Source organism: Cordyceps fumosorosea (assembly GCF_001636725.1).
Source record: "Cordyceps fumosorosea ARSEF 2679 chromosome Unknown scaffold_26, whole genome shotgun sequence".
Lineage (NCBI taxonomy): Eukaryota > Fungi > Ascomycota > Sordariomycetes > Hypocreales > Cordycipitaceae > Cordyceps > Cordyceps fumosorosea.
Genome location: NW_017387326.1, coordinates 343,301 through 365,359, shown reverse-complemented (window position 1 = coordinate 365,359; position 22,059 = coordinate 343,301). Strand labels below are relative to the sequence as shown.

General features: G+C 56.5%; 9 protein-coding genes across 9 annotated transcripts; 6 read left to right on the top strand and 3 right to left on the bottom strand.

Moving 5' to 3' along the window:
- Nucleotides 1-758: 758 nt before the first annotated feature.
- On the top strand, nt 759-2,331 carry ISF_08117 (Peptidase S10, serine carboxypeptidase; the record flags this gene model as incomplete). The annotated part of the gene is made up of 2 exons (XM_018851720.1): nt 759-1,758; nt 1,817-2,331. 2 exons carry the CDS (start codon nt 759-761, stop codon nt 2,329-2,331), a joined length of 1,515 nt encoding a protein of 504 aa, XP_018701206.1.
- A 1,082-nt stretch (nt 2,332-3,413) lies between these two features.
- Nucleotides 3,414-4,121, top strand: ISF_08116 (extracellular protein; the record flags this gene model as incomplete). The annotated part of the gene is made up of 1 exon (XM_018851719.1): nt 3,414-4,121. The coding sequence occupies one exon, from the start codon at nt 3,414-3,416 to the stop codon at nt 4,119-4,121; it is 708 nt and encodes a 235-aa protein (XP_018701205.1).
- An 819-nt stretch (nt 4,122-4,940) lies between these two features.
- On the top strand, nt 4,941-5,972 carry ISF_08115 (Aldolase-type TIM barrel; the record flags this gene model as incomplete). Its single annotated transcript, XM_018851718.1, has 2 exons — nt 4,941-5,292; nt 5,350-5,972. 2 exons carry the CDS (start codon nt 4,941-4,943, stop codon nt 5,970-5,972), a joined length of 975 nt encoding a protein of 324 aa, XP_018701204.1.
- Nucleotides 5,973-7,951: 1,979 nt separating this feature from the next.
- On the top strand, nt 7,952-11,343 carry ISF_08114 (DUF221 domain-containing protein; the record flags this gene model as incomplete). The annotated part of the gene is made up of 3 exons (XM_018851717.1): nt 7,952-8,005; nt 8,160-8,380; nt 8,442-11,343. The coding sequence occupies 3 exons, from the start codon at nt 7,952-7,954 to the stop codon at nt 11,341-11,343; spliced, it is 3,177 nt and encodes a 1,058-aa protein (XP_018701203.1).
- A 264-nt stretch (nt 11,344-11,607) lies between these two features.
- On the bottom strand, nt 11,608-12,636 carry ISF_08113 (alcohol dehydrogenase; the record flags this gene model as incomplete). Its single annotated transcript, XM_018851716.1, has 1 exon — nt 11,608-12,636. One exon carries the CDS (start codon nt 12,634-12,636, stop codon nt 11,608-11,610), a length of 1,029 nt encoding a protein of 342 aa, XP_018701202.1.
- Nucleotides 12,637-13,577: 941 nt separating this feature from the next.
- Nucleotides 13,578-14,887, bottom strand: ISF_08112 (Nitrilase/cyanide hydratase and apolipoprotein N-acyltransferase; the record flags this gene model as incomplete). Its single annotated transcript, XM_018851715.1, has 5 exons — nt 13,578-13,733; nt 13,797-14,210; nt 14,281-14,626; nt 14,680-14,689; nt 14,740-14,887. 5 exons carry the CDS (start codon nt 14,885-14,887, stop codon nt 13,578-13,580), a joined length of 1,074 nt encoding a protein of 357 aa, XP_018701201.1.
- An 830-nt stretch (nt 14,888-15,717) lies between these two features.
- Nucleotides 15,718-16,962, bottom strand: ISF_08111 (Alpha/beta hydrolase fold-3; the record flags this gene model as incomplete). The annotated part of the gene is made up of 1 exon (XM_018851714.1): nt 15,718-16,962. One exon carries the CDS (start codon nt 16,960-16,962, stop codon nt 15,718-15,720), a length of 1,245 nt encoding a protein of 414 aa, XP_018701200.1.
- A 1,190-nt stretch (nt 16,963-18,152) lies between these two features.
- On the top strand, nt 18,153-18,830 carry ISF_08110 (O-methyltransferase, family 3; the record flags this gene model as incomplete). The annotated part of the gene is made up of 1 exon (XM_018851713.1): nt 18,153-18,830. The coding sequence occupies one exon, from the start codon at nt 18,153-18,155 to the stop codon at nt 18,828-18,830; it is 678 nt and encodes a 225-aa protein (XP_018701199.1).
- An 818-nt stretch (nt 18,831-19,648) lies between these two features.
- On the top strand, nt 19,649-21,311 carry ISF_08109 (aminopeptidase Y; the record flags this gene model as incomplete). Its single annotated transcript, XM_018851712.1, has 4 exons — nt 19,649-19,758; nt 19,820-20,638; nt 20,698-20,898; nt 20,975-21,311. 4 exons carry the CDS (start codon nt 19,649-19,651, stop codon nt 21,309-21,311), a joined length of 1,467 nt encoding a protein of 488 aa, XP_018701198.1.
- Nucleotides 21,312-22,059: the final 748 nt, after the last annotated feature.

Sequence of the window (22,059 nt, the reverse complement as noted above, 5' to 3'; positions counted from 1 at the left end):
GGAGATGATATCAAGAACAAGCTGGGCTCGCCGAAAAGCGAACAATAAGTGAGGCATCTATAGCATATATCAAAGCAGGGGTGTTTCGCAATGGCGGACATGTTTCAAATGTGCAGAGTTGCTATATAGACGCTTTTAATGTTTGTAAATGGATACTGTTGCATTAAGATGATGATTTTCCCAACATTCTATCTGACGAAAGCCTTCTCTCACCGTCCGTTAAAAAGCAGCGCGCCTACCCTATAGCACAGCAAAACATGGCGAAGCCGTCTACACCATATCATAGATGGACTATAGAAGACACAGATTGTCAAAAGGGGTCAGTATCTACCAATTATCAGTGGAATAGAATTGCCCAGAGGGAGTAAGAGCTCAGCCTCGCGTACAAGGGCCTAACGATTCAGTCCATGTAGCTTACAGTGCGCACGTTCCACTTCGCACTTGGCACTGTACATCGGCCAGAAACACTCGTGAGCCTCAGTTATTATTACCTTGATTTGTAAACAACAGAGACAACAGGAACCAAGTAAATACAAAGCAATTTCGACCACCAAAATGTGTCTATTTATGCTCGTCAACTCTTCGGGGCTGGATTTTGGATCTGCAGACAGCCCTTGAAATCAGGCTCCAGCTAGGCCAGCAGCAGCACCCGAGAGTCCGTCAATCGCCTACGTAATGGCCAACACCTCCTGTGCGCCAGCAAGTCCTACAGCATACATCTATACGATTACTTGAAAAAGAGGTGAGCGATTCTCATCATGATGGTGCTCTACTTCATCTTCGTGACGGCCCTGCTGGGCTGCGCGGCCGGCCGTTTGATCATGCCCTCCGCCGACCAGTTCCGAGCCCTCCTCACCCGCGACGCTTTCCAGCAGCCCCTCGGCCCTTTGAAGCAGTCACCCTTCTCCTTCGCCGGCGGCGGCAGAGGCCCGTACGCGAGCGGCAACTTCACCCGCATCCCGCAGGACGACACCGTCTGCCCCTCGTACGGCGAGGCGCAGTGGGCCGGCACAGTCAACGTCGCCGACGACCGCCAGCTGTTCTACTGGTTCACGGAGAGCCGGGGCGACCCCTCGCGCGACCCGCTCCTGCTCTGGATGAACGGCGGTCCCGGCGCCTCGTCGCTCGTCGGCCTCCTCACCGAGCTCGGCCCCTGCGTGCTCCAGCCCGGCGCCTCCGCGCCGGTGCCCAACCCGTGGTCGTGGAACAACAACGCGTCCGTAATCTTCCTGGACCAGCCCGCCGGCACGGGTTTCTCGTCGGTGGCGGAGGGAGGACGGGCGCCCTCGACGGACGAGGACGGCGCGGCCGATTTTCAGACCTTCCTCAACGTCTTCTTCCGGGACGTCTTCCCGGAGAAGGCTGCGCTGCCGCTGTACATCGCGGGCGAGTCCTATGCGGGCCACTTCACGTCGACGTATACGAAACACATCCTCGACGCGCGCGCGTTCAACTCCAAGGATGCTTTTTGGGGTGAGATTGCGGGGCTGATCAATGTCAACGCCGTTTTGGACTGGACGGCGGTCAGCATCGGCGTGTACGAGCTGCTGTGCTCCGAGTACCGCGGGCGCGACTTCCTCGATCCGGAGGAGTGCGACAGCATTCGTCTGGAGATGCCGGAAGTTGTGAGACTGGGACAGGAGTGTCGCATGGGTACCGCAAGGTACAGCTGTCTTGGACTGATGCTCTTCTTTCTTGATCACATTGACCCGGCGTACCGGAAGCGCATCGAGGCAGGTGAACGCAACAACTACGACGGTAGGACAGAGAGACGATACTTTGCCCTTGGAAATGTGCTGACTGGTGTTTTGCAAAGTAAATCTTCCCTGCGTGAACCAGAATGGTTTTTGCGAGGACACCAAGCACGGCAACATCACCCGGTACCTCAATCAGCCTCACATAAAACAGGCCATGGGCGTGCCAGAGTCGATGACGTTTGAGCTGCTCAACTCCATAGTCGGTGGAAATTATGCCATTGAAATGTCCAAAAGTAGAGCAAAGACTTTGGAGTCGGTTCTGGACGCGCCGCCGAGAACCGGCCTCGACAAGATCCGCCTGCTCGTCCTCAACGGCAACGAAGACTACATCGTCAACACGCCCGGCCAAAAGTGGCAGTACGACAACCTCTTTTGGAGCGGCTTCGCGGACTACCGAATTAGCAACTGGCGTGAGCTGCCGGACGACGTCAAGGCGAGCGGCTTCTGGAAGGGCACCGATGACGGGCGCCTGGTGTTTGTCGGGGTGGACGGCGCGGGCCATGGCGTGCCGGGCTATCTGCCGGAGGCGAGTTACCGGATTCTGCAACGGTGGATCGCCAATGAGTGGCGTTGATGCCAATCTGGCTCTGGCTCTATCCATACCTATTACTACCAGTAGGCATCTCAACAATGCAGGCAACTCAAGCATTCGCCTCGTGCTGCCTAGGGGCCTCGGATTACATGGCGACGACGATTTCGCGTCGAGTGAGACTGTAGCATTTCACAGCACAATTCAACTTGTAACAATAGATCATGTCGCATTTGTCATGTTGTATCAAGGTAAACAACAGTGCAGGTATCTTGACGGCGACCTCCGGTTGGTCTGCTTTGTCGCATCGTGCCGCGCCTTCAACTAGCAAAGCCAGACCATCAACAAGCAACCGCACGGGTCAGGATCATCAGCACATGACCATACCCATAGGCCTAGTTTCTTACTTGTTGTCTTTAAACAACTCTAGTATAGGCTACGTTACTGCCACCTTAATATAAACTCTATACGCTACGCCACACATAGGTGGCGTGGAGCTGTTAGAACGACGTCGTTCCAATCGCATGCCAACCATTCGACCAGCGACCACCTCCATTAGGAAGTCGATTATTCTTGGCGCACGCGACGACGCGGGACAAGTCTTTCATACCGGGTTTAAATTAGGGCCTGCATGAAAATGGGCAATTCCGCAAAAGGCGCGGCGCATGAATTGACCGTCGCAGGGTTGCAGCGGGAAATAGATTGCTGTGGATGCTGGGTCGGGCCAGTCAGGATGAAACCGTTCAATATTGGCCGACGGTCGGTTTGCCATGCGAATGGCGCGCATAGGGTACAGTTAGAATATAAGATCGTACAGTGTTTTCCGGAAGTGGAAGGTAGCTGTTTCAAGTCTCAGGTTGACAGGAGACGGGTTTCAGGGTTGCAAAGCTACGATAGCTTGCTGCTATGATATCGACGTTGCGGGAGCATCAGTCCTTCATGTTACAGTGTCATGAGAGGATCCATAGGAACAAGTGAAAATTCTTCACCTCATGATCACAGGTAAATATGTTGTGGTTCACCGACTATATAGTCTTCCTCAAGTCTCGCCATTGCAGTCTGTCCAACAAGCAGCAAGCTCTCATCCCAATCAAGACATCATCAACCAATCACTCTACCGCGCAAATATGAAGGTCCTCAGCGCCGTCCTCGCTGCCCTCGGCATGGCCTCCGCGGCCGCTGCCCATATGGAGATGAAGAGCCCGCCGCCGTTCCGCTCCAGCTTCAACCCCAACACCGGCGACGACATCGACTACGACATCCGCTCGCCGCTCAACTCCGACGGCAGCGACTTCCCCTGCAAGGGAGACCTGCGCCTGCTCGACACCCCCAAGGGCCGGCCCGTCGCCACCTGGGCCCCCGGTGGCACTTACTCCTTCGTCATCCACGGCGACACCCCGCACGACGGCGGCAGCTGCCAGGCCTCCGTCTCCTTCGACTCCGGGCGCACCTACAAGGTGGTGCACTCGTACATCGGCAACTGCCCCGTCTACGGCGACTCGAGCTACCGCTTCACGCTGCCGAGCGACACCCCGTCCGGCCGCATGATCTTCGCGTGGAGCTGGTTCAACAACGAGGGCAACCGCGAGATGTACATGAACTGCGCGGTGATCAACGTGGCGGGCAAGCAGCGCCGGGACGCGTCGGTGCCGCTGGCGAGCCGCCCGGACATGTTCGTGGCGAATGTCGGGAATGGCGTGTGCACGTATGAGGGCACGGACGTCGAGTTCCCGCAGCCGGGGCCGGACGTGACGCGCAACACGAACCGCGCGCATGCTCCCGGTAGCGGCAGCTGCAACAACTGGGGCGGCGATGGCGATGGCCAGTGGTGGTGAGGGGGGCGAGAAAGCGCAGAGGTGGGAGTGGTAGGAGGATGGCAAGATACAAGGAAGCAGGCTCCTGTATATAGCGGATGTTAGGCACCCTTCACAGTATATATTTATCAAATTCTTTTGCTTCTCCGTGTAGTTGGCATGTCATCCCTGTACCTGGACAGTCGATAAGGCACCGTCGTCGGCCTCAATGCAGCACTGTGATCTCACAACGGCAACCCAGAACGCAGATTTTATGACTATTGATATTTACCAGTACTTGACTTGAGTTCGCAAGTTTGCGCCGTATTTTACGACTAGGAGTAGAATTGGTCTTGGTATTTTAGTGTATGCGTTCGACCCCTATGCTGAGCTTAGGTAGGTTGCTTGTGACGGGCATGGTGGCGTACTGGCTGGACAAGAAGCTATAGAAACAAAGTGGAAAAAAAACCGCCCGCTAGTCCTTGAGTACCCAGGTTAATAATTGTGAATGAGACACTCGTTTCTTTGCATTTACGCTCTTACACTATCTTCGACCCGTTGTAAGCATCCGTGTTGCCTCCTTTATCGGCGACCGGATGACTGTCGGGAAGGTCCTCCGGCGCCGTTCCGGACCCCTCTTCCCCCCGCTCACTATCCCGCGCGAAGGTCTGAATGGCTACTTGTGGCAATTTCGAGATGTCAGAGATACTCTATTGCGGTCCATTTGGAGGACGGCCGTCCCGACAATCCCCCTTTGGCGTCTTGGTTATAAACCCGACACCAGCCAGTCCATAAACCAACGACGGACTCTGCACCAACGAATCTACTAGAGCTCAACTACCGTATCCTTTGTTGCAGAATATGGCTCCTCACTGCCCGCCCCGCGGCATCTACGTGCCTTGCGTCGCCTTCTTCCACGAGGATGAGACGCTGAACATGGAGGCGATCGGCACGCATCTTACCCGAATGGCCAAGGCTGGCGTCGACGGTCTGGTCATCCAGGGCTCCAACGGCGAGGCCATGCACATGTCGCACGAGGAGCGCATCGAGGTCCTGAAGCTCGCTCGCTACACCGTCGATCAATACGGCAAGCCGGGCGCCACCATCATCGCCGGCTGCGGCGCGCAGTCCACGCGCGAAACCATCCAGCTGTGCACGGAGGCTCACGAGGCCGGCGCCGACTACGCGCTTGTCCTCAGCCCCAGCTACTGGCGTGAGTGAGAACCGGGTTCACGGAAGATCTCCAAACAATTAACCAGCTCGCGAACAGTCCCCGCCATGCAGAAGCCGGTCATCTACAAGTTCTTCGACGACGTGGCCACGGCGTCGCCCATCCCGATCCTGCTGTACAACTTCCCCGGCGTGACGGGCGGCATCGACCTCGACTCGGACACCATCATCAACCTGGCCGCCGCCAACCGCAACGTCGTCGGGTGCAAGCTGACCTGCGGCAACATGGGCAAGCTGCAGCGCGTGGCGCACGACCCGCGCATCGGCCGCGACTTCGCCGCCTTTGCCGGCAAGACGGACTTTATGCTGCACGGGCTCGTCGGCGGCTCGCACGGCGTCATCGCCGCGACGGCCAACCTGGTGCCCAAGGTGCACACGGTGATGCTGAGCCTGTACGACGAGGGGAAGATCGAGGAGGCGCAGCAGCTGCAGACGCGCTTCAGCCGCGCGGACTGGGCGCTGGTGCAGCTCGGCGTCGCGGGCCTCAAGGCCGCGCTGGACAAGTACTACGGGTATGGGGAAGGGCGCAGCCGCCGGCCGCTGGGATCGGTGGACGTGGCCAAGTTTGACGGTGAGGCTGGCGCGCCGCTGCGCGACCTGGTCGAGTACGAGAACTCGTTGCCGGATGTCAAGCTTCCCACTACGTTTTGCGGTACTCGTTGAGAAAGAAAAAGGCTGTTATAGACTGTGATGCGTGGTAGTTCCACGGAGGAACGCGCGTACGAGCCCTGGTGCGGTGTTGTGAGACTCGCACGTGGCCACATACTACTTGACTGCATTATAATTGATTTTTTTGTACGGATTGCGTGCGAACCTGACAGATTGATACCAATGTGCAGATGATCCAAATTCTGCCACCAGAGAGTCGATGAATCGCTGTGCTTCACTCCTCCTTAGCAAGTCCATCACCGTGTGACGGTTTGCCGATCTGTTGCCAGACCAGCACAGAAGCCCCTCCCTGATGAAGAACGGTTTCGGTGGTTTGTCTAAGAAATGCGACAGCACAATTCCGAGCAAGAGACTCGAAGGACCTTGGCCTTGCTGCCCGCAAGCGACGGCACTCTTTTCTTCGTCCCATCTGTGCAATGTCTCGAATCTTTGTGCCTTTGGCGCCAGTGTCATCAGGTTCCCCTGTCGCCCGTTCCCCGATGAATCCAATGCCGTCCAAGCGGGCCAGGGGTCCGTCGCGGCCAAGTCGATAGAACGCCCAAAAACAGTGTGCCTGCCCGAGCTTGGCGAACACAGCCCATAAAACAGAGTTCAAGCCCTCGGAATTGCGCGACCAGTTAGGATGGCTGAGGGGAGGGGATCTGCTGGTCCACATGCGTCGCGACTCAGTGGTGGCCGCTGGGTTCGTAAGTAGCGAGAGAGTTGATAGAAGAGAGCCAAAAGTACCACGGCATCATTTTTGCTTGTGTGATGTGGTTGAGTTGAGAGAACAAGATGATTCCAAGATGAAGTGGCTTTCAGGATTAATGGCCGTACGATGCTAATTTGAGACGACTCGATCGAGACATGATGGGTTGACATGTCACATTGCGTGGCTTGCCTTCCTTGCAGGCTGTTAGCCACTCTGGGCGGTAAAATGCGAGAAGCGCAACGACGTAATTTTATTTGCGCGGGGAGCCAGGAGCCATGGGATAGATTCCATGTGGGTTGTGGCCTAATAGATTGTCGAGCAAGAAAACGGTTTTTCTTTTGCAACTAGTTATGGACTATGGATGTATTGTGTAGTTACCTGCGTAGTAGGTCTGACAACTGAACTGACTGACCGGTTCCAAGTACTTTGTATTTTACTGCTACCATGAGTATGCAACGGTCGCAACCCTTATGTGTAATTAGCAGGTTGGCAGGGTCTAGACTAAACTTTGCAACGTGCATGGAATCGTGTCGGCATATCTGCCTGATTTCATCTGTACAAATTACCCATGACACGATCCTCGTTGCTGATCCTGCGGCTGGCCCTGGAATCTGGCACTGGGTAACTAGTGGTTGGGTAGTGGTTGGTGGCCATTACCTCACTAGTCAATGGTAACTGATAAGTCCAAGGGCCCTGGACCAGGCTGCGAATACTGGTCCTCGGCCCTGTTCCGCCCCTCCAAAACGGCAGAAAGGGCATAGCGATTGGTGGTGGTGAATGGCTGTGGGTGGATGGTGCAAAAAGGCTTTGAGCCCAGCCGTCCAAGTTGAGACACATTCCCCATTTTCTTTTCTCTGTGAGGTCCCCCCATCGATCTCTTCTACCCTCCTAGAACCAAGTTGAGAATTCCTCCTCTTCTCGCATCCTGGACCGTCGCTTGGGAATTTCAATTTCATCCGTCCAGCGCCTGACCCGCCCTCTATGCAGGGCGTCCGGGACGAGAGCGCCACGCTACCTAGCCACCACCGACTCAGAGATTTTTAACATCGACTTGCCTCGCTCGCTGCGTTCCACTCAAAAGAAGCTGGCGGCCACCACGTTTATTTATTAGCGGCCTTCAGCTTATCGCCTCTCTCCCCCAGCCAGCCCAGCGTTGCTCACCGCAAACCTGATTTCATCCGTCGAGGCAAGCGGCGATTGTCATAGACAAGATCCGACCATGCCTAGCGACATCACGACAATCATCTAGATCTAGATCTTGTCCTCGTCGCTGCCCGTCCCCATGGACGACCCGGAGCACTGGCCGTGGCTCGTCGCACGGCTCGACCTCAACCAGGTATGCAGCCACCCGCCGCATCCCCGCCATTTACATCGCCTGCCTGCCCTCTTTGGTGGAATTATCACCATATTGGAGTCACTCACCTACGCCCGCTGGCCTGGTTACTCGCGGCTCGGCTACATGCAGCTAACATAGATGTGTGCCCGTACAGAATACCGATCCCCGCATCAATTCTACCCGAAACGACTCGAGCGGCCAAGGCACACTCAGCGCGACGGCAAACAGCAAAAGCCCATCACTCTCCAAGCTCGGTGGCACATTCATCCCCATCGGCATTATTCTCGGAGTAACCGCCATCCTCTTCTTTTTCCTCCGTCCTAGATTGAAGCGCGTGTATGCCCCGAGAACCATTCACGCCATCCGAAGGCCGCTGTATGTGCCAAGCCCGTTGCGGAATGTCGAGTACTGGAAGGCTTGCGCTGACATTTCACAGAGAACCGAGCCCAGAGTTGCCCAGCGGCATCTTCAACTGGGTGGTGCCTTTCTTTAAAACTCCTGATACATTCATTTTGAACAATGCAACCATCGACGGCTTCTTCTTCATTCGATACCTCAAAGTACTACGGAACATTTGCTTCGTCGGATGCTTGCTCGCCTATCCTATTCTATTCCCGATCAACGCGACTGGTGGTAATCACAATTACCAGCTTGCCGCTCTGACCATCGGCAATGTCAAGGATCCCAACAAGCTGTACGCGCATCTCTTTGTTGCCTGGGCCTTCTTCGGCTTTGTTTTATTCACCATCGTTCGAGAATGCATCTACTACGTCAACCTGCGCCAAGCATACCTCTCTTCACCCCACTACGCTCAGCGCATCTCATCAAAAACCATGCTCATTACTGGCCTGCCCGAGTACTATCAAGACGAAGCCCGCCTTCGAAAGTTGTATGGGGACTCGGCAAAGAGAATATACCTCCCACGAAGCAGTAAAGTGCTCGCCAAGCTTGTCAAGGAGCGAGAACAGACCGCAAAGCGACTGGAGGACGCGGAAGTGAAGCTTATCAAGCTGGCCAACCATGCCCGCAACAACTACCTAAAGAAACACCCAGACCACCCTGTCAACGAACCGCCGCCAGGACGCGCCGAAGAACAATGCGAGGTGGATGTTGAGTCTGCAAGCTCTGAGCGACAACTTGCATCGGCGTCGTCAGCGTCTCCTACCTTGACCAGGTTCTCAAGCGACAAGCTCCAGGTTGACCTCCCTGGTCCAACGCTACTCTCCGACCAATCGATCGAGCATTTGCCGCAGCGGAATTCTGACGAGACCAAGGTCGACGACACCGAGAAAAAGGAAGAGCGCGTCAGGACCGAAGAGGATCTGGATTATGTGCATCCGTATGGCTTGCACGATACGCTACCCGACCTGCGCGGCTCCGTGGCGTCCCTCTGGATCCCGACCAGCAAGCGCCCTCACCACCGCCCGATTGGCAACTTTTTGCGCCGCGTAGACACGATTCGTTGGACCCGGAACCGACTTCGCGAACTCAACCTTCTCATCTTCAAAACGCGCCGTGTCGTGCGACGTGGCGAGGCCGGCGCGGTGTCTGCCGCGTTTATCGAGTTCGACTCGCAGGAGAGCGCGCAGGCGGCGCAGCAAGTCCTCGCACACCACCGCCCACTGCAAATGTCGGTGAGGCTGCTGGGCATTCGCCCGGACGAGGTCATTTGGAGCTCTCTCCGCATGAAGTGGTGGGAGCTCATCATGCGACGCACGGCGATCCTGGCACTCGTTCTGGCGGCCATTGTATTCTGGTCGATTCCGGCCGCGTTTGTTGGATTGGTGTCGAATGTCGACTCGCTAATAAAGCTTGTGCCGTTCCTCTCGTGGATTAATAAGCTTCCAAAGCTCATCACCGGATTCATCCAGGGCTTTCTGCCTGCCCTGGCCCTCTCACTCCTCATGGCAGCCGTCCCCTTTATGCTTCGCTTCTGTGGCCGCGTCTCGGGCCTCCCGTCCACTATTCGAGTCGAACTCTTTGTGCAAAACGCCTACTTTGCGTTTCAAGTCGTTCAAGTCTTTTTGATCACTACATTGACCTCTGCCGCTTCCGGCGCCATCACGGAGATTATCAAAAACCCTCTTGGTGCAAAGGATCTGCTGGCAAAGAGCTTGCCATCCGCATCCGATTTCTATCTCTCATACATCCTCATCCAATGTGTCCTCAGCGGCTGCAAGGATCTCCTACAAATCTGGCCATTCTTGCGTCATGTCGTCCTGGCGAAAATTACAGACAACCCCCGCAGCAGATACAAAGCTTGGAGGGAACTGACAACTCCAGGTTGGGGAGGCATCTTCCCCGTATACTCCAACATGGGGGTCATTGCGCTAAGCTACTCTTGCATTTCACCCCTAGTCCTGCTATTCGCGGCAGGCGGATTATGGTTCATCCAGATTGTGTGGAAGTACAAGCTGCTATACATCCTGGACTCTACACATGATAGCAAGGGTCTTTTCTACCCGCAAGCCTTGCTACACCTCATTGTCGGGCTGTACTTGGCGGAAATTTGCATGATTGGGCTCTTTGCCCTGAACAGTTCGTTTCCGCCCGTCGTTTTGATGCTCATCTTCTTGCTCTTTACTTTGCTTGTCCACATGTCGATAAGCGATGCCATTGCGCCGCTTTTGGTCAGCCTGCCGCAGACCATGAAGATTGAAGAAGAGATCCAAATCGAGGAGAAGCAAAAGGCGGTAGCCGCTGCGACGGCGGCTGAGGCAGCGTCAGAAGCCCCCACCGGCGCGGCAAGCAGCTATTACGACGAGGCTCAGTCATTTGGCGAGGAGCGCATCGAGAGCGAGGAAGAGGAGGGGGAGGAGGAGGAGGAGGAGGAAGGGGAAGAGCACGTGGTGACGGGAACCAGAGCGATGGAGGGCGCCAGCAGCGTGCGGTCGACGGCCGTGGAGTGGTTCAAGGGAAGCACCAAGAAGAAGATCAAGACTGAGTTTGAATCGCCGTTCCTCAAGCATTGGCTTGGCAAGATTGGCATCAACATTGGTCCGGAGAATGCTGACAAGCCCAACTTCTTTCAACGCTTCCTGCACCCGGAAGAATACGAAGACTTCATCGCCCTGCGAAAGCTCATCCCCGCCGACAGCCTGCCCAACCAGGTGTACGCGGAAAACAACAAGTACTGCAACTACGCACCGCCGGACATGTGGATGCCGAAGCCGTCGCTTTGGATCCCGCGAGACGAGGCGCGCGTGAGTCGACAGGAGGTGGCGCACTCGCGAGTCTTTACACCCATCTCGGACCGCGGTGCTGTCCTGGACAAGGATGGACGGGTTGTTGTATATTTTGACCAGGCACCGTGCCACGAGTCAAACCTGCTGTTGTAGCATATAATTCCCACTTGCAGCGAGCACTGTATTTCCTTTTTGGTATCTAGCGATTCACAGTCTTTATTCATATATTTCCTTGCTATACACGGACAGATCTAGCGACGTGCCGTACTGTATCGAGCAGGGGATAGCCGCATCCAAAGCGCCATCCACGGACCCTCATCAGTCGTGACGTTCCCATCCGTGGTCGTGGTTCTTTTCTTTTTCATCCGCCCATCCATACGCGGCCCATTGTCTGGCCTTGTCGATGCCAATCTGCATCTAGTCCATGACCAGGACGTTGCGAAACCGGGGCTTCCCGGCAATCAAGCTGTCCACCGCCTTCTGCACATCCGCGAAGGGATACTTCTCAACCATGCACTTCACCCCGTGCGTGCTCGCGAAGCGGATCGCCTCCTCGCTGTCCAGCGCGTGCCCGCTCGGCCACCCCTGCACGCTCGCGCCCTTGAGCACCAGCGACACCGTGTCAAACTCGACCGGCCCGACCGGCGCCAAGCTCAGCAGCTTGCCCTCCGGCGCCAGCGCCTTCACCAGCGGCCCCACCACCTTGGGATTCGGCGCCGTCTGCACCACAATCGCGGCGCCGCCGAGCTTCCTCAATTCCTCCGCGGCATCCTTCGCCTTGGTGTTGATGTAGTGGTGGGCGCCGAGCCGCTTCGCAAAGTTGGCCTTGTCGTCGCCCGAGGAGAGCACGGCGACCTCGTAGCCCATCTTGGCCGCGTACTGCACGGCCAGGTGGCCCAGGCCGCCGAGCCCCTGCACGGCGACCAGCGCGCCCTGCTCGACGCGCAGCTTGCGGATGCCGTTGAACACCGTCACGCCGGCGCAGAGCAGCGGCGCCACCTGCGCGGGCTCCATGTCGCGGGGCACGCGCGCGACGGCCTCGGCGCGCAGCAGCACGTACTCGGCGAAGCCGCCGTCCTTGCTGTAGCCGTTGACGAGCTCGTTGTCGCACATCTGGAACTGGGCGCGCTGGCAGGCGCGGCAGGTGCCGTCGTGGCCGCCGTGCCAGGGCCCGCCGACGCGGTCGCCCACCTGGAAGTTGGTGACGGAGTCGCCGACGGAGACGATGTCGCCGACGATCTCGTGGCCGGGGACGCGCGGGAAGACGTGGCTGCCCATCTCGCCGCTGGCAATGGCGACATCACTAAAGCACACCCCGCATGCCAGCACCTTGACGAGCACCTCGGCGGCGGCGGGCGCGCGCAGGGGCCGCTGGACGATCGAGAAGGGCCCGTTGGCTTTTTCGATGACGACGGCCTTGTAGGTGGAAGGGAGGGAGGAAGACATGGTTGGAGAGGGATGGAGGTTTATGCGATGATATGACTAGGGTGGATGAGAGAGGCTGGAGAGAAGGATTACGAGGTGAACTGGAAACTACAAGCTTTTTATACTTGCGGCGGGATTACTGGCGACCAGCAGAAGCAACCGTCGGACGGTCTGGGAAGTTTAAAACAAAATTGCATTGGTAATGCAGTCTATGCGTGGCTTTGCTCGATCCGTCGGAGACGTCTTGGTGGCGGGCTTGTCTTTCCGCCTATGACATCAACCACGTCATGTAGGAACTAGGAAGGGGCTAATAAAGATGCATCGCCTTTCTTGGGTACCTTTGACCCCGCTCGCTCGGGCGGACACAGCAAAGAAAACAATAGGGCGGGAAGTCCCAGAACTGATTAGAAAAAGGGTGCATTCATCAGCAGAAAAAAGGTGAAGGTGGGATAGGGGGTGGTGGTGGGTTGATGCAAGCAAGCCCACCTTCGGAGATGCAGGAGTGGCGCGGAGAGCCAAAGCCGATGGATTGGCGATCACTGTAGTGGTGCGGGGGGGAGCATCTAATAAACCCCGAAATCGCGGCGATGGCGATGAACGAACTGGGAGAAAAGAAGGATATGAAGGAGGGGGGCGAGGAGGAGAAGGAGGCGACTTTGAACAGCGAGCCAAGAGTTTACAGCGGTCGTGGTCGCAAATCAAAAGCGATGTTGCTGCACGTTACGTGAGGACGACGAGATACTAATGGTACGGTGTGTACAGGTTATGTGTAGTTATTGCACAATATTGTATGTATGTATGCACAAGTCAAAAAGGCTGCCATGCCACAGGGTGGCTGAACTATCCCTCAGTAAAACGTTGTCATTTTTGTGCCAAGATAATTTTATACAACAAACAAAATAGAGCAGAGATGGTGAGCAACTAATTCATCAACACTCAAATCAGTGCCTGTCTCTGTGTCTTTACTCCTCGCTCGCAGGAAGCGGCTTCGCAAGGCCGAGTCTCTCCAGAGTGCTGGTAGCCGCCTTCTTGGGATCGGCGTTGGCGTCGACGATGAGCGTCTTGGGCGCCTTGTCCACCAACAGTCGGATCAGGTCCGGGCGCATATAGTGGCCACCCTATTCAAATTTTTTGTCAGTTTTTATCTTCCTACTTTTCTTCTCGTTTCTGGGTTGACTTACAAAATCGGCGAGCCGCTTCGTCAGCAGGTTCTCGTCCAGGTCCACATCGACAATCACCAAGCCCTCGAAAGTCTTGTCCGGGTCCTCGACCGCGCGGTAACCGTCCGGTCGGTAGATGCGAGTGAAGCCGTTTCCGATGACGGCGAACTCGGCATCAACGGCCGCCTCGTCGTTCTGCAGCCGCTTGGGCAGGTTGAGGCGGGCGCCCTCGCGCGTCACCACCTGAGTCGGGGCAAGCGTCCAGGTGCCCGTCTCGTAGGCGTACGCGGGCGTCACGAGCTCCGACTGCACCTCGGAGATGTTGGTGTAGGGGTCCGGGTACTTGAGCGACGACGCGGGCGGGTAGACGGGCCAGGCGGCGACGTGGATCTCCTCGTGCTGCGCGCACGCGAGTGCCTTAAGGAACGGGTTCATCTAAGAAAAGGGGAAGCGTGAGTTTTCTGGGTAAACGTATGTAGGTTTGCGGTTGGCTGGTTTGACGCACGTTCTCCCAGCAGTTAAGGTGGCCGAGGCGGCCAATCTCCGTCTCGACAACGGTGTTGAGCGAGTCTCCGGTGCCCTCGCCAAAGACGAGCTTCTCAACGTGAGTGGGCTTGATCTTGCTGCGGTGGTTGATGACAGCACCAGTCGGGTCAATGATGATCTGGGTCGTCCCCAGCGTGTGCCCATCCACCTCGGAGTAGCCCAGCGAGACGTAGATCTGCGCAGTCTTAGCCGCGGCCCGGATCCGCTGCATCTCGACCGAGTCTGGCTTCAAGCTGTTCTTGTGGTACTCCTTGAGAAGGGGCAGTGAGTCCTGGTAGTTGACGCGCCACTGCCAGTAGGGATACCTGTATCCTGTTAGTGAGTGCCGCGCCGACTTGTGCGGTTTTGCTGTAGTTACCCAGGGATCCCTAGATTCTGTTAGATTCGGCCTTCACTCGGAGTCGTCAGGAATACTCACAAAGCTCGGGGAAGGCGATGAGCTTGCAGCCCTTCTCGCCAGCCTCGAGGATGAGCTTGATGGTCTTCTGGACGGAAGCTTCCAGGTTGAACCAACCAGGCTCAGCCTGGACGGCGGCTGCCTTGTACTGTCGGATGGTTGCAGACATGGTGATTCTTTTGCGATTGGCGTGCGATTTTCTGTTGTTGAAAGTGTCTTGAGAATGAGGTGTGTGATGAGCTGAAATGGGAGTCTCAGCTGCCCGTCTTATATACTACAGAAGTTCCATGCATGCAGCAACCCTTTTCGTCGTTTTCAGGCATCGCAACGTCGCTCTCGATATTCAGGCACGCAATTAGCTACATCTTCGGAGCACGTCGGCATCGCGGGAAACCGGAAAGACATTATGCAATCCGGTGGTTGAAGTTGGTGATGCAAGATGACTCGAACAGAATAGCAATACCTTGGAGTGAGTAAATCACAAACGTGGTCCACACGGGAGCTCGGCCGCGGGGGTGTATTAAATCACGCCATGACTTAACACAGCAGAAAGCAGCGCCGCGGAGGTCATCTCTGACATATGGTGGATACAGCATACAGTAAAAGTGAGTTGTCGGCGTGACCCGCCTCGGGCTCCCGGACGGACGCGCAGCCGTGCATCCGTGATCAGGCGGTTGGCAACAGCGTGCTGGCTACTTCGCGTTCATGGCGATCTTTGTAAGGCGAAATTCAGGGAGACGGTAGCGAAATAACCTTGAGAGACTGTATTCTGGGGGCCAAGACCGAATTAGAACCGGAACGTGCCTGATCTCGGGATGCACATGCATGCGTTCCGGTTACCACAGAGCCAGGGCGCATTTGCCGACGGGCCGGCTGCTGCATCGACAAACAGCATCCGCATTTCAGGCAGCTTTTTTTCCAGCATCGTATTCGATACCGAGATGTATTGTTGTCTATTCTTGACGGATAACTCCGTTGGTGGGACTCGTGCAGAGCCCCTTATTGTTTGGTAGACTGCAGAAATTTATCAACAGCCTTCATCGACCACCCGTTTGGATATCCGAGCGCCGAATCCAGTACGGGCTGGACATGGGCCTCGTCAGGCGCCATTGTGAAAACGAGCTCCTTGCCCGCCACGAGCGCCACCTTGTCATCCGAGTCCAGCACGACCATGTCCGCGCCGAGAAGCTCCCGCGCGAACTTGACGCACGAGTCAAACAGCGTCTCGCCCGCCCCCGACGTTATAAGCATCCTCCTTGCCAGAGGCACCGGCGCCGCATCCAGGGGCTTCCCGCCCGCTGCTCGTGGAAACGCGGCCTTCCACACCGCGGCGGCGTCGTCGGCCTCGATGGGCGACGCCCACACCTCAGCCGGGGACGGGGGCTCGAACAGCCGGATGAACACGTCCATCTGCTGGGCGGACAGGTAGTCGGTCTCGTGGTTCGCCGTAAACGAGGCATCGGTGGTCGTCATGCCCATCCACGGCGAGAAGAGCGCGACGGCGCGGAGCTGCCTGCCTTTCTCAGTGCCCAGCTCTGTCAGCGGCGGCGCGTAGGGCGACGGCCGCGCCACGTGGGCGAGCAGGCTGGCGAGCAGGTGGCCGCCCGCACTGTCGCCCGCCAGGATCAGATCGCGCGGTCGTACGCCCACATCGCCGTCGGCGCCGGGCAGGGGGTGGTTCAGCAGGTGCTTAGTGGCGGCGACCATCTGGATGAGCTGCGCGGGATACGGATGCTCCGAGGTCAGCGCGTACTCGATAAGGACGACGCGGGCGGCGCCGCAGGAGGTAGCGCACCGCAGCGCAAAGGGCATGTGGCCAGGCGCCTGCAGAGGGTTCAAGTATCCGCCGCCATGGGCGTAGAGCAGCGTCGGGCCGTTGACGGGGGCGTCAGCCGGGGTGACGACATGCAGCGTCGGACGCGGGACTTGCGGTGCAAAACTGTCAGCGAATGGATTATTAGGCAGATCCACGGCGGCGGCGGCGTAGCTGAGGCCACGGGTACGGCAGTAGGCTTCAACGGCGGCGCCGGTGAGGCGCTGTCGGGAGTGCGCGAATGTGTGTCGCGGGTTGAGCGTCCGGCGCAGGGCTTGGAGCAGAGATATCGACAACTTTTGACGCCATTGCAGCGACGACGAGTCAACGGTGCGTGATGCAAAGGTAAAGAGCGCGCGGGCAACTGTGATGCAGGGGGTCGCATTGATCAGCGAGGGCTCGTTTGTGTCGGGTGAGGACGCGTTTGTCATGTTCAAGGCCTACCAGTGAGAGGGACAAGCCACGACAATGACAGCCTGTCAAGGGCGCTCATTGGCCTTGGCACAAGGTCTTTGGCCGACGACATGACTTAATTGACGGCCAGTAACTTTTCAATGCGCAGCTTCTGAATAGTTGCGCAACGGGTTCCCTATGCTGGAGTCGGACGGAATTAATTGCAGTGATGACCTCAGCTGATGTAGCGTGGACGAGCGAGGTTAAGCGGCTCGGCCGGCCGACAAGTGCCTCACTAACTACTTCTTCTTTGGTCGTGAACTTGAGGCGGAACCGGGCCGCGTTCCCCAACATGACCGACCGTACCGTGGCGCTTACCGAAGCGGAGTAAAGCCCAGCCCGTATCGGACAACATTGCGTTTCTTCTTACCAAGATTTCCGTGGATATTCTCCGATTTTTGCCTGGATTGGGGGTGTACTAGTTATGTAACTACGTAGGCCATTGGACGACAACTCGGTGCTCGTAACCACAGCCACTCTTACCTACCCGGGAGGGATCTCCTCTACATGAATTTCATGGAAACTGCCGACTAAGACGTATAAGAAAAAAAGGTCTGGGGCTACCCGCGAGGCCGGCTATTCGCAGCTGTTCGTTTTGCAGTTGTACTATTCCAATTTTCTAGTTATGTGAGCCGGATTAACATGACTATAATAAGGGAACGTCGTGCTTCTCCGATCCCATCTCTTGTGCAGTTATTACCCGTATGAACCAATGCTAAAACTGACCAAGTATCGATTTTCTAAGTTTTTGCCCTTGTGCTAAAACGTGAATACTTTACTTGACTAAATACTAACAACTTCACGCGTAAGCATCGTCAGCCCTTTTTAGGCAACAGCCTTGCTCCGACCAGCGAGCCTTGCTGCAACTCGGCCTTCCGTTATTTGGAACATTTGCTGCAGCCACGTCACACATTTAATCACCGACAAAGCCGAAGTCTCTCTGCTCCAAAGCTATCATGCCACTAAAACTAGTAAATGAAGCAACTCATCGGCATCGACTAGCGGCAAGAGGGACGTTACTCTAGCTCCGAGCCGAAGCCGACCATCATGATGTATAAAAAGACGGCAAACCTATTGAACTGGCATCCGAGACTCGAATACCGCATCCGCAAATCCAAATAGCCAGAAGAACCCCATTTATATCATCTACCCGTACCTCTCCCTAACCATGTCTTCTCCCATGCCCCTCTCCACCAAGATCGCCCACATCACGGCGATCGAAGCCGGAGCCGAGAAGGCCTTCGTCAAGCCGGACCCCCATCTCGACAACGCCGTCGCCAGCACCGCCCGCCACGGCATGCCGGCCATCCAGGTGTCCCCCCTGCAGGGCCAGCTCCTCGCCATCCAGGCGCGCCTCGTCGGCGCCAAGACCGTCCTCGAGGTCGGCGCCCTCGGCGGCTACTCCACCATCTGCCTGGCCCGGACCGGCGCCCGGGTGACGAGCGTCGAGATCGACGCCAAGCACCGCGACGTCGCCCGCGAGAACCTCGCCGCCGCGGGGCTCGAGGCCGACTTCATACTCGGCGACGCCAAGGACGTCCTGCCGCGGCTGGTAAGCGAGGGGCGCGTGTTCGACATGGTCTTCATCGACGCCGACTGGGGCGTGCACGCGGAGTACTTTGGCTGGGCGGTGCAGCTGACGCGCAAGAACGGCTGCATCTTTGTGGACAATGTCGTGCAGGAGCTCATTACCTGTCATGGCGGTGACGTCGGCGAGGGCACGCTCGTGGCCAGGATCGGCAAGGAATCGAATGTGACGGCGACGCTGGTGCCCAAGATCAATGGCAAGGAGGGCGTGGTGGACAATGCCTTGATTGACGGGTTCGTTCTGGCCATTGTTCACTAGTAGGTATGCTTCTAGTCGCTCGACCAATCCGGAATTGGCTGCTGTTCTACAGTTCATCATTAATCTACAAGTTCGTGTTGGCTATGCCATGCTAAGTACGTATCCGGCTTGAGTGGAATGCAATGGCTTAAATTAAACGCAATCCCGTATTCTTCTTGAATAGTTGATTACCCTGAAGGAGCATGCACAATTACGACGACCTATCCTCTAATGATGCAACCATCCTTGTCTGCCAAATCCACAGCAACAAGCTTGAGATATCACGGGTGGAAAGCTCCCCTGTTACGTTTTAGATTCTGTACCGCCGGGTACAGGATCCAATGACATTGGTGACTCATCATCATTGCTGCTGCCAACTCCTGCTGATCCGCGCCTTGTGGCCGTCAACGAATCGGGCAGTTCCTTGCTGCCGGGCGAGGCAGAGCAAGCCATCCACTTACACACTCGTCGATCAATTGGCCTGACTTATTAAGATGGGAGAAAAAGGCGCAAAGGAAAGCACAGCCTTGTAAAACGACGAATTACGGCGAATACATACGGCGCCACCCCCACCAACGGAATCTTGGCAGGCCGCTAGAAGGGCTCGCTTCGAAATGTTAAAACAAACCTTCGTTTTAGCAACTGCCTAACACGGCAGGTCACGCAGGCGGCAGCCAAGAATGATGCTCACTTCTAATATCGTGTGCAGCTTGGCAAGTCTAGACCGTTACGTCGGACACGGGCAGAAACTTCCAATAAATACCTTTGGGTAGGGGACAGAATCACACCCCTCGACCCCAGCCATCGACTTGCGCAAATCCAATCTTGAGTCTTGCATCATGAAGTTCTTCTCAGCTACGGTGTTAAGCGCCCTCTTCTTTGCGGGGCTGTCGCATGCTACGGATCTCATCACTCCAGAAAAGGCTACAGATGACATTAAAGCTCGAGAGTACGTGATTTGAATGCCCTGCTGCGAGGCTGCAGGCGCAGACGGCTGACCTTTAGAGCAGACTGCAGAATGTACTCTGGAACTTGCAAAAGATTGCTCGTGATAATGGCGGCAATCGCGCCCACGGGACTTCCGGCTACAAGGCATCGGTGGACTTTGTCGTGGAGCGCGTCGTGAAGCGGTTCGGCGCTCGTCTGGACACCTACGTCCAGGAGTTCAACTATACCTATACGGGGATTCGCAACTTTGAACTCACGGGGCCGGACGGAGACAAGGTAGACTTTTATAATCACCAACAAATTCTGTCGACGCCTCTACCTGGCGGCCTCACCGCACCTCTGCTGCACATGCCTGTCAACGGCACGCGCGGCACCATGTGTCTTCCGGAGCACTGGGACGGCATCGATGTCGCCGGCAAGATTCTTCTTTTCCAGTACGCGGTGTGCAACGCCACATACACCCATATCAGGCTCGCAAAGCAGAACGGCGCGTCGGCTGTAGTTTTCTACAACAACGTTCCCACCACTCCCAGGGCGCAGAACCCGCGCGGCCTCGACCTCGCTCTCCCGTCCGGGGTCGTCCCGCAAGCCGTTGGCGAGGATTGGATTGCCAGGCTCGCCGCGGGTGAGGACCTGGACGTGACGCTCATCATCGACGCGTTCTCCGAGCAGCGCAAGAGCTGGAACGTCATCTCGGAGACGAAGCTGGGGAACCCGGACAACGTGGTCATGATGGGGGCGCACCTGGACAGCGTGCAGGCCGGGCCGGGCATCAACGACGACGGGAGCGGCTCGGCTGCCCTGCTGGAGATTGCGACGTCGTTCCAAAAGTACACCGGCTTCAAGAACAAGGTGCGCTTTGCGTGGTGGGGTACTGAAGAGTAAGTAAAGGCTGCCAATGCTCTTGGTGAAGTCGATTGATGCTGACGGTGCGGCGCAGGCTCGGCAAGATTGGCTCCCTCTACTACGTTGCGCAACTGTCCGAGGCAGAGAGGGACAAGATCAAGTTTTACTTCAACTACGACATGATTGCCAGTTTATACCCAGACCTTGTCGTCTACGCCGACAACGAAGCCCACCAATACGGTGCCCGACACCTCCTTGAGTACCTGGAATCTGCTGGCGCTGCTGTCAGGCCTGCGTATGAACCCCCCCCCCTCTCTGACGCCTAAATTTTTGGGTAAAAAGCTAACGACCGTTTTCGACAATTTCAACAGTAAATTTGGCACCGGGTCGGACTACGTCAGCTTCCTGCAAGTCGGCATCCCCAGCAGCGGCCTCTTCACCGGCTCCCAGGCGCAGTTCGATCCATGCTACCACCAGCGGTGCGACACGCTGGACAACATCAACTGGGACGTGTACGAGAAGACGGCGAGGTCTGCTGCGTATGCCGCGGCCAAGCTTGCTCTGAACATGGAAGGGGTCCCGCCGCGTAACACGTCGAGCTTGAATCTCCGCTCTGTTCGCGGCATTCAGGAGAGCTTCCACGATTGGGCCAGTGGAATTGAGGTTGTCGAGACTCATTCGGGTTGTGGTGGCGGACACGCGGAGTAGCGTTGCGGTATATAAAACTGTTGATCCCATTATATTCATTCAATCCAACCTGTCCGTCAATTGCATCGCTGGCGCCGTTTGTCTTGCTGAAGGAGCGAATGGGTCGCTTGGTAAGGATTAGTTGGGGAGCCGTTTTGACGCTGATGGGCACGTGTTCCGTGCCCATTAGTTACCTCATCCAACAAAATGGATCGCCATCACCTCCATTCAAAACGCGTTCCTTGGCTGCAGCGACTTCCACACCTCTTGGGCAAAATGAAAAAGAAGAAGATGGCGGCGCCCCCTGGTTTTTCATTATATCCAGCCCGTTATTATCTATGTCATCCGAAGTTTTCGAGAACTGCGCTCTGCGCTTCATGTATTCCACTCACTAGGCTCGTCTTGGATAAAACTACGACAATACGGGACTTGCGTTCCTGGCCTTGGGTAGCTTGAGACGGGAATTTCTCGCAGCTCCATTTCCCGTTGAGGGGCATGCGGACCTAGACGTTATTGCCTAGACGTTATTGGCTGAGACAACGACAAAACAGCAACGACAGCAAGCCACTGAATGCAACTGTGGCTACTCTCGGCGCGGTCTAGAACCAGCAGATCTCGATGAACACACCTGCGACTGCTGGCACGTATCGGTTCTTTGCTTGGGAAAGTCGAACAATGATGCGGGCCACGCCTCGGAGCCATTCGTCCGCCCCTGTACTCGCCCTGGTAAGATGGAATATAGGCGGCCTTACGAAGCTTGCGCTCGCTT